Source organism: Odontesthes bonariensis, chromosome 13 (assembly GCF_027942865.1).
Source record: "Odontesthes bonariensis isolate fOdoBon6 chromosome 13, fOdoBon6.hap1, whole genome shotgun sequence".
NCBI classification, from domain to species: Eukaryota; Metazoa; Chordata; class Actinopteri; order Atheriniformes; family Atherinopsidae; genus Odontesthes; species Odontesthes bonariensis.
The window spans coordinates 31,446,535-31,461,848 of record NC_134518.1 but is presented as its reverse complement, the minus strand read 5'-3'; the positions used below and the strand labels follow the sequence as shown (position 1 = coordinate 31,461,848).

The following is a 15,314-nucleotide window of genomic DNA, read 5'->3' as shown; positions in this document are numbered from 1 at the left end:
TTTCTAAAGACATCAACTCTCACGTGTCGCTCCGGCGTGCCAAAATCATCCAGAGCCAAATATCTGAGGAGATAACTTCAATAAACTTTGGTCATCAAGCTAAAGTCCACAAAAGCAGCCTTCTTCTCCAAAAATCCACCACCCCCACGTTTCCCCTGATTGCTAATTTCTATCAATATGCCATGAGGGGAAATAATGAAAACCAGATGACCATGCGGAGGAAAGCTGAAGCAGGTCTTTTGGTGATGAATGCAGTGGAAGAGGATGACTGTTTGTATCCTACTACACCCCGGCTACGTCGGCTGCAGTGCCCTGGCTAAGAAAAGGACTGCCCCGGTAGGATGTGTGGGTTGGAGGTTCCATCATGACTCACTTGGTAGTCATGCATGTTTGCACTTGTATGGCCCCAAAAAACCCAAAGCTGCAGCGAGGGACCCGCCAAGCCTAACAACTCTAAACAGCATTACGTGGGTGTTTGAGGCTGCTAAATTTACTCCGAAACAAGTGCAAAAGAGGAGGAGGAAGGGGTGGAGGTTGTCATTTATACCAATGAATTACTTAACACTGAGTCAGATTTCACATTTTTTCCCCCCAGAGTGGAGTAGTAGTCCTTCTGATGAGTAAAACGTGACGCACTTGCAGAGCTGTTCACATGGGAGGGTGACTGAAAGTGAAAGAAGCCATTCACACAGATTGAAATGTTATTTTAAACATCTCAGCTGATTAGATTGGATTTTTAGAAAGACACGTTAAAGACTTAACAGAGGCAAGTTCTAGAAATGGTGGGAGTAGAATCTGTTTTCTTTTTTGGCTTCGGCTGGAAAATATCAAGTAAACACGCTGTTCCTGTTCACCGCCTCCTGAATACAGTTTAGATCTCCTCCATCCCCCTCATCCGTACAGAGGAACTACAGTGAAACCTGAAATAAAAAGAGGCCTCCTATTGTTTGCCATCATCCAGGAGCCAGGAGCAAATGGGGCTCGAATTGCAGCTCTGCAAAGTAACAGGAAATCGACAAATCACCGATCCTCTCTTCCTTATTCAGAGCAATAAAAGGTACATTCCACCATACTGGGAAAGAAAAGCAAACCGAGCACAAATGGTCAATTTGAAGGGATGATTCCTTTAATGTAAACCGGAATAGGACTGCATGGCTTTAAGTGTTACCAACAAAACATTTCCTTTCTGCTCATTTAAACTCAGTTTAATGTTTGTGAGGTATTTATATAAAACCATTTATCCCTAAAATTGCAAAAGCTTTTAACAATGGGTCTCTTGCTCATGTTAACTCAAGAAGTTCCTATTTCTCTTTTTACCAAAGCTCTAAATCCAGAGATCCCCGGCTCGTTCACAGCACTCTGAACGCACCTCCGTCACGTGGCCGGTAATAGACGCGATCGTGCTTTTTTGTCACAAACGGCCGCAGCTCTCTAAACTTAAGCCGTTTCCCCAACTGTTGGCATTGCTGGCTGACCAACCAACTTTCAAAGTGATGATCTCATCCCCTGGGGGCCCAGAGGTGGAGAAGTGTGTGGGTGTCAGTTAGTAGTGGGGGTGGTGGGGGTCAGTAGACTTCCAAAGTGATAAATTCACAAACAAAAAGAACTGGCCAAATGTGGGGCTGCGGGTTAGGGTGGGGGCTGGATTGGCCCCTGTCATTGCCTTTACTGCAGGAACCAAGCCATAAAAGCAAAGCATTGATAGCCTCGGGTTTATTATCTTTGAACAGGTGGCCCCAGCTACTCGTAATGGTCGCTTTCATTTCTGAAGGCGCACTCTCTCAGGCCTTCAATATGGAGACCATTTGGGAGTTTGGGAACATCCCGGTCTCAAAGCGCTACAGCAAAGGGAATAAAGTACATTGCATAGTTTTGTGGTGACTTGTTGGCCAGATGATTTGAGCGGGGGGGGTTAGAAGAATTACTTCATATGAGCTTAACTCATGGAAATGCAGAGGTTTGGCTGATGCTGGCAGCTTTGGGACTAATCATGTCAATGACCTGTATTGTTTAGCTTTCAAGCTTCTTGAGGAGAATCGCACCAAAGAAACCCTCTAAGAATGTAAACAGTCACATTTTGAGCAACAAGCCGTTTCTGCTCATTGCTTTTCTTTTTCCACACCTAGCACAAAACATACACACACAAACACACATAAGGAACAGTGATTTGCTGTTCACCGAGCTCATACTCAAGGAAACAGTCCTGCATTCCCTTCAAAAATCAACCAGCAGTCACATCCTCCATTCTTCAAGCCAGTAAGTGCTTCTCAGCAGAGCAATCAAGACACCAGACAGTGCTATTTTTTCATTAATTAATATATTTTCTGCATTAAAGTTAACATAGTTTTCTTTTGTGCCACCCTTTAATTTTTCAGTAAGTATTTGATATTTTGTTATATTCAGACATGAGTAAATTTAAGACCGTCTCTTGCAATAAATATCATAAAATAATAGAGCTTCACATAATAAATATTTTTTTTACAAAAAAAAAAAAAAGAACAAAAAAAAAAAAATGTTTAACAGACATTTTTTTCCTTTTAAAAATAGCCAGAATTCCTCTTATGGATTTTGAGCATACAATTTACACAAAGAAAAAAATAAACATGGGAGAATGCCACAGAAGGTGTATGAATAGTTCAGGCGGGTGGAAGGAGAAACATATCCAAGTGGAGAATACTATGAGATGGATGTGCTTTTGTTAATGCAACATGAGCATAGAAACCACGGTTTTAGTGTGGTAGCAACCAATAAATTCAAACATACCTGCTTGCTATGAATACCAGGTAACAGCTACATAATTGCCCTACAGAAGATCGTCCTTCACAGATTTGGTGAGAGGCAGCTCCCACCAGGCACACAGACCCAGAGAAAACTGCCTACCTAAAACGGAAGAAAAACGTTTTCAAATATATATATAAATATATATATTAAAAAAAAAAAAAAAGTGTTAATGAGGAGCCGAGGACAGAAATAGAAACAAATAAGGCAAACACTGCTCTGTAGAAACATGGTCCTGATCCAGAGAAAGTAAAAAATAAAAATTATCGAGTGGTTTTCGTTACTCCTTTGCTTAGCTCCTTAGGGTTTCGCAGCCAGGAGGGGAGTTGGGTGGGAGGTGCTTAGAATGTTTGATAAACATTAATTTGTGACTATCATCATCATTTTCATTGTCAACATATGATCCACATCAAGAGTCTCCTGCGCACACGCATCACAAGCACACCGGAAGCAATCAGGAAGGTTTTTCCTGGGTCTGTGGGGCCCAGCTCTCCAGTTTACAATAGACAGTGTTGGAGTTCTTGCAGCGACAGCCAGGCCTGTTTACCTGGTCATAGCAACCCTGGCATGCCTTCAGACACCCCTTGACAGGAGGGTAGCATAGCAGACAGGGGAAGAGTACCGACATTAATCCCATGCACAGGAAACGAGAGCAGCAGTGGGAACGTGACAGTGAGCAGGGGTGGTCAGCGCATGAATCCCCCTCATCGTCACTGGAGCAGTGGTAGAAGATGCCCTTAACCAGGCACATGCATGTGCCATGCTCCAGCGCACTCTCAGCAGAGCAGAGGCACTGGCCGTTGCACGCCAGACAGGAGGGCAGGCTCCTGGGAGCCGTGCAGTCGCTGCACTTGCATTTCCCACAGCGCTCGCAGATGAACTGATGGCCAGCGGCAGCCACCACCCCATCGCTGGAGCCAGAAATGTCTGATTTCCCTTTGCCCGGGGGCTTGAGTGGAGCCTCTATAGGAGGCTGGTGGAAGTTAGGTCCCTGGTGGGGCTGTAAAAGGGCCTTGGCCTTGGGTTGAGTCCGAACAGTCCGGTCCGCCCGGTGGTGGTGCTGTAAGCCCATGCCAGGCCTGGTGGGGGGCGAGCGTGTCAAGAGTCCCTGCTCAGAGGAGGCGCTGCTGTTGCTCCCTGAACTGGCAGCACTTCCTGTGCTGGTGGAGCGGCTGAGCCCCGGCGCCCGAGAACTGCCGTACTGCTGTCCCCCAGCCACAACCACCATGCCACCCCCAATGTGATGGTGATGGCCCGATGCCCGGTGCTCATAATTGTTGTTCACATTGACGAGGATGACCTCGTGAGTCCTCTCCTGCTTGTCCTGAGGCCTGGGGGCCATGCGGGGCGCAGGGGGCCTCCGTACCACTGAGGGCCCCTCTGTGTACTCGTTGCTGGAGCGGATGGCCTTGATTTGTTCCAGGGAGAGAATGGCGGCATGCTGGAGCTCCCGCTCGTAATCCGACCTCTGCCGGCTCTCGAGGGAAGGCTGCTGGATCACCACTAATGAACCGCCAGGGCCATGTTGACTTTGGAGCTCCATCTGGGGGGATCACCACTTCCGACATTCACCGTGGACATGCATCGGAAAACCTGCCAAAAGGGGGGAAATGGAGGCCGGGGGAGAGACAAAGGAGAGGCAAGGAGGGAGGAGACATGATCAGAGAGAGCGAGAACATGGCATAACTAGAAAACACACACTGTCCTGATGGCAGAGGGGGTGGCAAAACACAGTCCTTCTCAGATTAAAGTAAAAACCCAAACCACTGCATCATTGTCATATTTTATAAACAGCACACTGGTGGCTACTGTGCAGATAGACAAGTAGAATTTGTGTTTTAATATTTTATGGTGTATCCGTTTTCATCCCATCAACATGCCAATATGTCATTCTGACCCAGTTAAGTGAAGCAACTCAGGAGAAAAAGCTGATTATTAACAAGACTTCTTGTACCTTTCTTCCCAATACGCACACATTTAAACTTCAGTAGGCCCTACAAATACTTCCCCTCCTCATTTACATTTGTATGACTAGTTAACATTTAAATGCACCGCGGCGACGAAATGAGGACACGATCCAAGGGAACTAAATGAGCTGCCTCACTTAGTATTCTATTACTTCACCAAAAAGGAGTTGTGGACAAAAGTAGAGCTTAAAAAAAAAAAAAAAAAATCCTGAGGTCAGACCAAGTTCCGACTAAATGCAGACTTTGGTTAAAAAACAAACCGAGAGCGCGAATCATGCGAATCATGTTAAAATGTCAGCTCATATTAGGAGAAGACACTTTTAAAAAAAAGTTATTGTGGAGCAAATGTTTGACTTAAATGAGTGTTTACACCATAAATATTGTCAGGAATTTGAGTTTGAGCCTTCAGGGATGTTATGAACCAGAGTCGATTTGCAGGAGGACAAAACTTACACAGTTTGCAAAAACACGAAGCCCGTAAAGAGCAGAGCCTGATCAATCCTGGAGTCAAACACCAGAATCGATCGATTTTGCTACTTTGCGAATAAACCAAAACGTAATATTTTTTTTGCGTCATATGGCGGCCCATTAATGGGATTATCGGCACAGACCTCGTTCAAATACGAACACGTCCCGCAAAGGAATAAAAGCAGAATACTTGGAAAAACCACGCAGTCACAGACAAGACACATTAGCGGACGCTTCCAAACAGACGGGCAAACTTATGAATGAAAACAACCGCCATGGGGGAGGGGTGTTTATTACTGCACAGACACGGAACGACACGGGCATGGAAATCCATCAACTAATCGCGGTGATTTCAACCCGCTGCGGGCGTATTGTTCCAGCCGACACGTCGAAAACTACACGGAAAGTCTGAGGTTTTGTGCGTAAATGCACCAAAACAAAATGTATCGATGCAGCGGCGGATACCACGTCACTACCAAGTTTTTATCGGGGTACTAATCCCGTTAAAGTTAAATAAAATAGAAAATAAAAGAGTAAAATAGTTGAAAAGGTGCATACCTATATGCAAGCATCCATAACGTTGAATCCATCAACCAAACGATCTACCAAAACTCCATCCAAGAGAGAGGGGCAATGTCCAAACGTAGACTGTGAGGTCTAAAGCATAACATTCAGAGTGTTAATCCAAATGCGAGTGTATCCCTTTGCGTTATTCCCTTGTCTTGGTTGGTTGGAGGTAAAGAAAAGTTCAGCGCGGTTTACGCATGCATTTGTCCCAAGATACGACGGCATAAATCCACGGTGGAGCTGTGGCGAAGAAGGCAAGGAGAGCAGTCACCGGGAGAACTGCTGCGCACTTTGGAAGCCGATCTCTAAGCGAGACGACCCAGTAATAGAAGTCCCGTGCAAAATGTTGTAAAATTAAAAAACGCGTGGGAAAAAAAGAAAAATCTCCCGGAGGAATCAAAGCAAACACGTGTGAGCTTAGGCTGTATCCAAAGAGTTCCCAATCTTCCGAGCATCCGCTGAGAGCTGCGCTTGAGTTCTGGCTGTTACTTATTGTTGCGGGGAATCTGCGCTCTTGTGCGAAGGAAAAAAAAAAAAGAGCGACGTCGGGTCAGACAGCGGTGCGCTCTTTCCAGCTCTGCGGGCCTGTTCAGCACTGAATGAATGGGAACGCAGGGCTCAGTGTTTGCTCGACAAGCCAACTCCCATTGGCCATTCAATCCACTGAAAAAGGATACATCGCATCCGCTCCTGATTCATTGGGCAGATGTGGAAGGCCGGGCGATAGAGATGTGTGCACTTGTTAAGGTGGAACGGCTTTTTTAGTTTGCTACGGCTAGACGAGGGGGCTCAGGGGAAAAAAAGATTTAGTTTCCGTCCATGTGTGTTATGAATAATGATGTGACTAAGGATAATGTGACTAATAGTGATGTAACGAAAGCCCCGGGGCGATTTGATTATACCTTTGCCGATTTGGCACTTTTGGTGCAGAGATAGGCTACATGCACACACATTTCTACAATTTTAGAAAACTTTCAATATTTTTTGCCCCACTTCCGAAAGATAAACTCAAATGCCATATAGGTCCATAACAAGCTGTGCAGACGACTACTACACTGATAAAATCATTACAAAACCATATAATATTCTTGTGCCGCTGACAATAAACGTCCATATAAAAGTTCAGCTGAGATTCCTGTAAGTTATTCACAATATGATAATCTTAAAACTTCTTTTTTTTTAGTGAAGCTGGTGTGTAAGTTATGAGGGCTGTTAAAAGTAAATGTATTAGGCTCTAAAACAGTTCGATGTGGTTAAATAGGACTATTTAACATGTCAAGACGCCACGAATTTGCATCGGATGATGTAAGTTTCCTTGATCAAAGACAACAGAAAGAGCACATTCATGTCATGTTTATTGCGAGTGGTTTCTAAACGGGGATCTTTAGGGTCTTTAAAGTATCCCATAGAAAATCTTCCACTTTGATCGTCATAAAATCTGTTTAGATAACATCTAATTTTGCAAAAAACAACTTCAACTCACTCATATTCAGAATGTTAAAAGATATTTTGAGTTCATTTGGAGCCTATAAAAAAAATCTTTTTCTGGTGCTAGAACCCTGCTTGGGACAGCACTCTCTGCACAGGCAGCGGTGTGACTGTCCAGACAGTTTGCGGAGGAAAGATCAACAGGATGTCTTCTGTCCTCCCTGGAATGTTCCCATTACGCACTCACGCGTGTCATCACAGGAAATCTAAAGTGTAGCGGTGAGCCGGCAGATAGCACAATTCTCCGATAAGGAAATTACGCATCACCGTTAAGAGGGGCTCCATGCATTGATCTTCCATGGGTGGGGGTGCTGGTTAGTTTCGGACGACCTTAAGAAAAAAGCAGCCCTGCAGCCAGGGGGAATGACTCCCCCCGTCCCTCGCCCCTGCCACCCCCTGTCTTCTGTTGCTGACTGTCTGGTTTGATTGGTGTCGCGGATGCGCTACATCCGGATCCATGAGAAAAGGAAGTTCAATACAAAGTCAATTTATCCTATTGAAATGGAAAAATCAATAGATGAATGACCCCCCGTGCCAATTCGGGCGTGCAAATGCTTAAAAAAAAAGAATACTACAAAAAGTCTTACATGGCTTAAGGGACTGTCAAAGTGACTTTGTGACAAAGTAATGACTAAAACGCTTTTTTTCCCAGCCTGGAAGTAAAAATGCTGCGTCTTGGTAATAAAACAAATCCTGCGCCAGATGGCCGCCAGGATCTCTTAGTGGCCGGCAAATAAATAAATATATATATATATATATATATATATATGTATGTGTATACAGAAATCTGATTTGACTGGACCTGGTTTATTTGGAGAGCCACAAATACTTAAACTTAAAATGAAGACAAAGTGGCAGAGAAAATATGCAGAGGGATCAGAGGCAGAGGTGAACAGAGCTACCACAACCACTGCAGGGAAAGATTTTAAATACTGTCAAATTAAAAAGAGAATGGCTTTGACATTGTCAGCCGGTCAATTTAACAGACCTCTCAGAAGGGTAATTTTGGTGTAAACATCTTTTAAGCATAACCAGAAGAGTAAAACTTGAATAGTATTTTTTCTTCTTCTTCTTTTTTTTTTATTTCAATGCTGTTTTGCTGCGAAAAAAAGACAAGGCAACCAAAACAGCAAATAATGCACTACATTATCAGTCATTTTTATGAACAAACATGACATGAAAGAACAATGTTGAACTGAAACATAAACACTAAAGAGCAACACTACATACAGTGTTGCTTTTAGAAATGCAAGTTTTTAAGCAAGCGTGACAGTTTGCAGGCTGACAAATTTATTTAGTAGAATAAATATGAACATGTTGATGGTATAGCTGGAAAGCTTTGCTTTTACAATAACAGAATTACAGAGGAGACTCTCCAGCGGTGTGGTCAGAAGAAGCACAGGCCACTGTGTTGCTGCTGATAGCTGATATATGACTGGATGAGAGAGTCAGGGATTCGGGGCTTCACAGCGTTCAGGGCACTTTCAAAGTGTCTGGCCTCGATGTGCTGAGCTTTGATGTCCTCTTGTAGGGCTAGGAGGGCAGCCTCTCTGCATACTGCTGTTATCTGGGACAGGAAACAGACACAGACATTCAGCTGTCAGGCAGAGCAGTCCCTCCACCGAACACCGCTGGGTCATGTGAGCAGCCACAGTGTGAGGCGGATCGACTTCAATGACATACTGTAACGGGTCGATTTTTGGGAATGGAGCAGCGGTTTATTCATGCCCAGAAAAATGTCGTCACTTCGTAAAGCCACACACAACACAGGGACAGACACCAACCAAAGCGTACATAACAGTGACTGCCGTTTACATCTGAAACCAAAAAGGAAATTACATTTGTGTTGTAGTAGAGTTTACATATGAGTTTGTTTGCATGTTAGGTAAGACAGATTCAAAATTAATCAAGGTTTTTTTTCAAGCGGCTCAGATAGAAATATGTGCAGAAAGAACGTTCAGGCTCAAAAATAAACATAATCTAAAACATGTTGAAGAGCATCAGGCGACTGAATATTTAGCATAGTTCAGTTTTCTGTGAACGACTCTCAGTAATTTGCATACCAGCGAAGGCAATCGGGGAAAACTTCCCTGTGAGTGTATTTTCAGCTTTGCCTTCTGTCACTGTAATCTCGGCTGAAACAATACTTCTGCTGTCTGAAGCCTACATTTCAGATGTCCTAAATGTAAACAATGTAGCCATTCAGCCGCCTCCAAGTCACAGTTGTGATAAAATTATGCAACGGCCCACATGGAGGAGTGCTGCAGTCAGCACGGGTGACTTTCGGGAAAGATTCTGCGCACACCATTGGAGTGACTCACTTCCGAATTGGAAGTGATGGCGATGGCTGATGAAGGCCAGGCACCCTTCCCAGCAGTGCCACCTTGCTCCCTTTCTTGAAGCACAGCTTTGTTCGGAGCTTGGGCAGCTTACACAACTCTGTGCAAGTGGAGCCTCCAGGAAAATGTGCCTCTGCAGCCACTGATAATGGCTGGTGACAGGTTAGTGGGACAGGTACTCATGTGGTGCAGCAGAGCGGTGGAATATTGATGGTTGAATGGAGGCTAGTAGAGCCACGTGCCACAATGCTCACTGAACCAAAGAGCCGCTGGTCACTGCTGTTCCATATACAGCCGCACTGTGCGGCACACTGGGGGATGTTCAAGCTGACAGTGTGCGCACACATGGATTATTTTACATTGTACATCAAATAATGTAAAACCAACAGACTGAGAAATTGTACATGTGCATTAATGGATAAGAGTTCAGTGGGTTTGGCTGGGTTTACAGCCACAAAAACTGTTGTTATGCATGTTATGCATTTCCCTAAAGGTTGGGGCACTGTAACATCTAAATGATAAAATATACTTGCTAGTCCTCCTTTTATATAACTTAAAAAAAGCAACATATAGAATTAATTTAATTGCACAAACATGTTTAAAAAAGTTCAAAACTAAAATGAACATCCCACAACTCGTTTGACTAATGAAGATGTTTGGGTATCAGAAATGGACACTATTAGAAATAAAGATCAGGAGGCTTTTTCAACCTCAACCTCTATGAGTGAGCAAATATTTAACCAATTTCAGAATAAGATCTGCCAGTGTTCTGTCTACTATACATAATATCAAACCACCGAGAGAACCGACTGCACATCTGTAAAGGCTCCATGAAGGATGAAGAGTACTTACAGATTTTAGAGTAACATACACAGCCCATCCGCATGATGTCACGTTTAGGAGAGGCGTTGCTTATTTTAGCAAGACAAACCACATTCTACATGTATTACAACATCGTTGCTTCAGTTAAGGACTCCTGACCGGCCCGCAGTGCAGAGCTGTCACCCAGTGAAAACATTTGACACGTTATGAAACAATAAGTGTGATAAAGGAGGCCCTATATCAAGCTGCTAAGGGAAGCATTTCACTTTCAACACTACAGCACCTGGTCTCCTCGGCTCCCAAATGTCTTTTTAAAGAAGACTAGAATAAACACAGGGAAACTTTTTTTTTTTTAAATTCATGAAAAATTCAAAATGAGCATCTATGTTTCAACATCTCCTTTGAATTATTGGCTCCAGTTTCAGTTAAACATAGGGTTTACATCATTTGTGAGTTACTGCTGCTTCTTCTTCTTCTCATCTTTGAAAATGGATCTGAATTAAGTTTCACACTCAACGTAAGTAACAGAAACGTGACATCTTCCAAAACACATCCGATGCATCGACTCGGTGGAGGCAGGAAAAAACACAGCAGAGGTTGTCAACTGTTAAAACACATGACAGTCGTGGCCTTTTTTTTTTCAGGGCTGGAGAGTAAAAGCAGGGGAGATGGCAGTGTGAATGTGCTCCAGCCTCGCGAGCATGCACGGCTCAGGACAGGTGCTTTGCAGATGTCAGGATGTGAGAGGCCTATTTCCCCCCTTCTTCTGTTCCAAGCCAACGAGCAACATGATTTAGGCAGGGTAAACACACGGGGCTGGGTTAATTTTGTATGAGGGCTTCCCATCATTCAAGTCATTTAGGCCTGTCAGTAATAATGATGCAAAACAATGAGGCTATGCATCCCCGTTGCCTGTTTACAAATGCAGAGGGGGAGCGAGAGAAACGCCACATGTTGAACAATGTGTTTTAGTCAAGTTTCCAAGCAACATCCATAAACAAGGACAGACAAACACTGCAGCGCAACCGAACTGCAAATTCTTATTTAGTTTGACCTGGAGGACACTCAAAGTTTCTAATACCTCGATCTAAGGGTCACATGGTTAGAAATCATTTGGCTGTTCGCTGCCGTGCACCCTTCGGGTTCATTAAAAAAAAGGAGAAGATGTCTCCAGAGGTCCGCTGAATTACACAAACGACGCTCGTGCGCACACACAAGCCCTCGCATTCATCCTGGCTGAGTTTATGAGCTGTTCTGTGAAGGCGATCAACAAGCCAGTGTTTCCTGCTGCGTGTTTGCCCGTACAGGCCTTGAAAAAAAGTGAAGCCACAAAAGGCAAACAGGGAGAGCGAAAGAGCCAGTTTGTTTGTAAACGGGAAGGTATTCCTAGACCGGAGCCAAAAGTCCAGCACCACCTTGATACCCCAAAAACCCCTGCAAAAAAGCAACCCGCCACCCCCTAAATATGGGCCCCCTGCGCTCCCGCGACGGAAAAGTGGAGGAAGGGCAAAAACTGCAAATGCACAGAAATTAGATTTGTGTGTGGGGTTGGTGGCAAAGAGTGCTGACTTGTGGCTGGCCAAATAAATTGCAGATCTCACTATTTTAATGTTATTGCAATGCAGACTTTATTTTTCATTCCCTTCATAAATTATGTCAGCAATCACTTAAATATATGGGGAGGTCTGAGCTGATGCATTGCAGTGGCTTCTCTCTGGTGATGTGGACGAGCTCAGAGCTCCTAGTGGTGGCATGCAGCCAGTCATAAAGTCAAAGCAAACTAAAGAAGAAAAAAAAAAAAAAAGTGATCATCAAGAGCCTCTCAGTTTGAGGACTGCTTCAAATTCGCTGACTCAAGATGACCAAAATGTCGGCTTTAGTCAAAGATGGAAGTTTTGATGACTGCGCATAAACTGCGTAAAGTAACAACTTGTACAGTAAGCCCCTCCATCCTTTCACAGGCTCAGATTAATGTCTGGAACGATGATCTGCAGTTCTTTAATCTTAGTTAGCAAGTATTGAAGCTATGTATGAAATGTCAATAACTGTATCATTGAAATGAAAAATGGATTTTACCATGTTATCACGTTTTTTTACTTGTGTCGGTTTCAAAGGTGGCATGAAGGGAGGCTTTTAGTCAGTGAAACCATTTTAACAGGGTTATGAAATGAAACTGGGCACTTTGAGGGTAGGTTTTTGCTTAGGGCTGCAGGCCGCCCCTGGCTCAGCGAATAAGGCCACAACATGAAACCCCCCGGATACAACAGCAGCCTTTATGCTCCGCTGGTCACTAGACAAAACTCTGCTCCCAAATCCCAACTAGACCCGACATCGTTGCTACTTACCTGCGCACAGCTATACCATGCTGGATGCAAATACTTTATGTGGAGTGATTTATGGCACCGCAACTTGCACCGTATGTGAGGTCTTGTTGTTCTTGTAAGATAAGACATCGGCAGACTTTAATGATTCCAGTGAGGACAAAAAAGGCTGTTATTGGAGCAAATGGTAACAAGACACAACAGAAAATAACAGAAGTAAGAACATAAAAAAAAGTGGGTGCAATATAAACACACCTGACACTTTTAGCTCTGGAATATTGATGGGAAAGTTTAGGAGGGGAATAAAAAGTTACGATTCTCAGTAATTACGTAAGAATCCAAAAACAATTAAGAGTGATAATCTAAAACCATTCAGGATTAGTAACAGAAAATGTGCAGCATAAAAGCGTGCAGCGTGTACAGAATTATAAAAAGTGCTTATATTCTTTTTATTTATTTATTTATTTATTTATTATTATTATTTTTTTTCTTTCTTTTTTTAACTTATATTCATATTAACGAGCACTTTAAAAGACGACGTAGTGTTTACTGTACGATAAATTTACATTTCACTGCTGAACTCTAACTGCACGGATGCCACAAACTCCCTGTGCACAAAGAAATCGAAGCATCTGCACTCCTGCAAAAACCACAAAAGCACACTGCGACACCCTAGAAGCTTTTAGACGCACCCGACATACATTCGGCAAAGTAGCAATGCAAATATATATTTTTCTCTGCAGTATTTCCCTGGAGGAGGCGAGAAAGGGGCGCAAGCCATGAGACAACCTGTTCAGCACGACGAAAATAAACCCTTCTCAAGGTGGAGAGAGTGAAAATAAAAAGCTTGGGACTGCTGGCAGTGCATACCAGCGTTCTCAGGTCAAATCTGTCTGGTGTACTTTTCGCTTCCTACTCCAACAAAGGCGCTCAGTGAGTGTATCAGACGGCCTTAATGAAGGGCTTGTTAGCCGGGCTACCGGCAGCATATCCACTAGACCTGGAGTGTGTGTTTACTATCAATCCGCCCTTGTGTCTACAGTGGGGCTACATCCACTCCTCCCCTCCTGCCTCACCCCCTCCCTCACACACAAACGGCCACATTTACAGGAGCGAGCCCCGACGACTCCCCCTCCACCCCGCCTCCCACAAAACCTCCCCTCCATCACTCCACAAATCCTGCACACGTATCCTACAGTGCAAGGACTCGCACGCCCTCGCAAAGAACATAATACAGTGCACGTGAGCGCGCACATCAGTAGGCTAATGTACAGACACGCTCAAGAAGCTGCTACGATTACTACTACTACTGTAATAATGACACACTGTGTAATAGCAGCTTTCTATATAAAAAACTTTTGCTTTTTCTGGATGATGTTGCATTTAGGTTATATTAATGGTGTTTTTGGGCATTAGTTTATGCACAGGGTCCTTCCACAGCCTTTCAGTCAGGTTCAGGTCTGGACTTTGCTGCTGTGTTTGGGATCATTGTCCTGTTGATGAGCCAGTTTCAGCCGAGCTTTAGCTGTCGGACAGACGGCCTCACATCTGACTCTAGAACACTTTGGACTTGGTATCCAGAGGAGTTCATGGTGGTGTCAAGAAGCACATTTACACAACACCACAAAAAAAAAAATGATAGTGTTTGTCTGACCAAAACCGGCTTTTAAAATGCATGTGTACATGTTAGTCCAACTGAAAAGATTAAAGAAGCTGCTCAAAACTTGACTGTAACGCAGTTGATGATTGAATCACTCTGGATGTATTAAGCTCAAATAGACTCTTAATGGCCTCGGTGCTCCGCATATGCTCCACAGTTCCTATCAACTGTGCAATTAATTGTGATGAATGGCTGCAAGGTGCCCAGGTCCTGCGGTTGTAAAGCAGGCCCAAATCATCAGCCCTCCACCTCTGTTGGTATAGGATTTTTGCGCTGATATGCTTTGTTTGGTTTTCTCTAAATGTGCTGCTCTGCATTAATTACCAAACATCTCCACTTTGGTCTCATCTGTCCGAAGGACATTTTTCCAGAAGTCTTTGTGGTTTGATCCTTTGAAACTTTGCAAACTTCAGCTGTGCTGCCATGTTCTTTTTGGAGAGAAAAAGAAGATGGCAGCACAGCTGAAGTTTGCAAAGCCCTTCCAAACAAGCCATACTTGTTCAGTCTTTTTCTAATTGGAATGTGGTGAACTTTAACATTTAACATGCTAACTGGGCCCTGTAGAATCTGAGATGCAGCTCTTGTTTTTTTTGCAGTTTCTTTGAACATTGCATAGTCTGACCTTGGGGTGAACTTGCTGGTAAGTCCACTCTTGCAAAGATTGGCAACCCTCTTAAATGTTTTCCACTTCTGAATGATCCTTCTCACTGCAGAAGGATGGACTCCAAATTGTTTGGAAATGAACTTATAACCCAGATTGATGGCAGCAACAATTGTGTGTATTAAATTGAATGCTGAAAAATATCACCTGCCTGCTACTCACCTTTCTAACTCCTACAGAAGCAGTAAGGTTGTACTCAGTTTTTAACACGCTGCTCCTGCATTTTGGCTTAGTTTTTCTTTA

The 15,314-nt window shown here is 43.8% G+C and overlaps 2 protein-coding genes across 2 annotated transcripts in view; both read right to left on the bottom strand.

Moving 5' to 3' along the window:
* Positions 1-1,118: 1,118 nt before the first annotated feature.
* Positions 1,119-6,535, bottom strand: spry1 (sprouty homolog 1, antagonist of FGF signaling (Drosophila)). The gene is made up of 2 exons (XM_075481946.1): positions 5,772-6,535; positions 1,119-4,371 (listed from the first exon to the last, which is right to left on the bottom strand). Exon 2 carries the CDS (start codon positions 4,319-4,321, stop codon positions 3,233-3,235), a length of 1,089 nt encoding a protein of 362 aa, XP_075338061.1. The 5' UTR covers positions 4,322-4,371; positions 5,772-6,535; the 3' UTR covers positions 1,119-3,232.
* A 1,532-nt stretch (positions 6,536-8,067) lies between these two features.
* afg2a (AAA ATPase AFG2A) overlaps positions 8,068-15,314 on the bottom strand; it is a 121,688-nt gene continuing 114,441 nt past the window's right edge. The window contains exon 17 of the mRNA XM_075481944.1: positions 8,068-8,835. Coding sequence (XP_075338059.1) covers positions 8,656-8,835 — 180 coding nt within the window. The 3' untranslated portion in view covers positions 8,068-8,655. The remainder of the gene's footprint in view (positions 8,836-15,314) is intronic.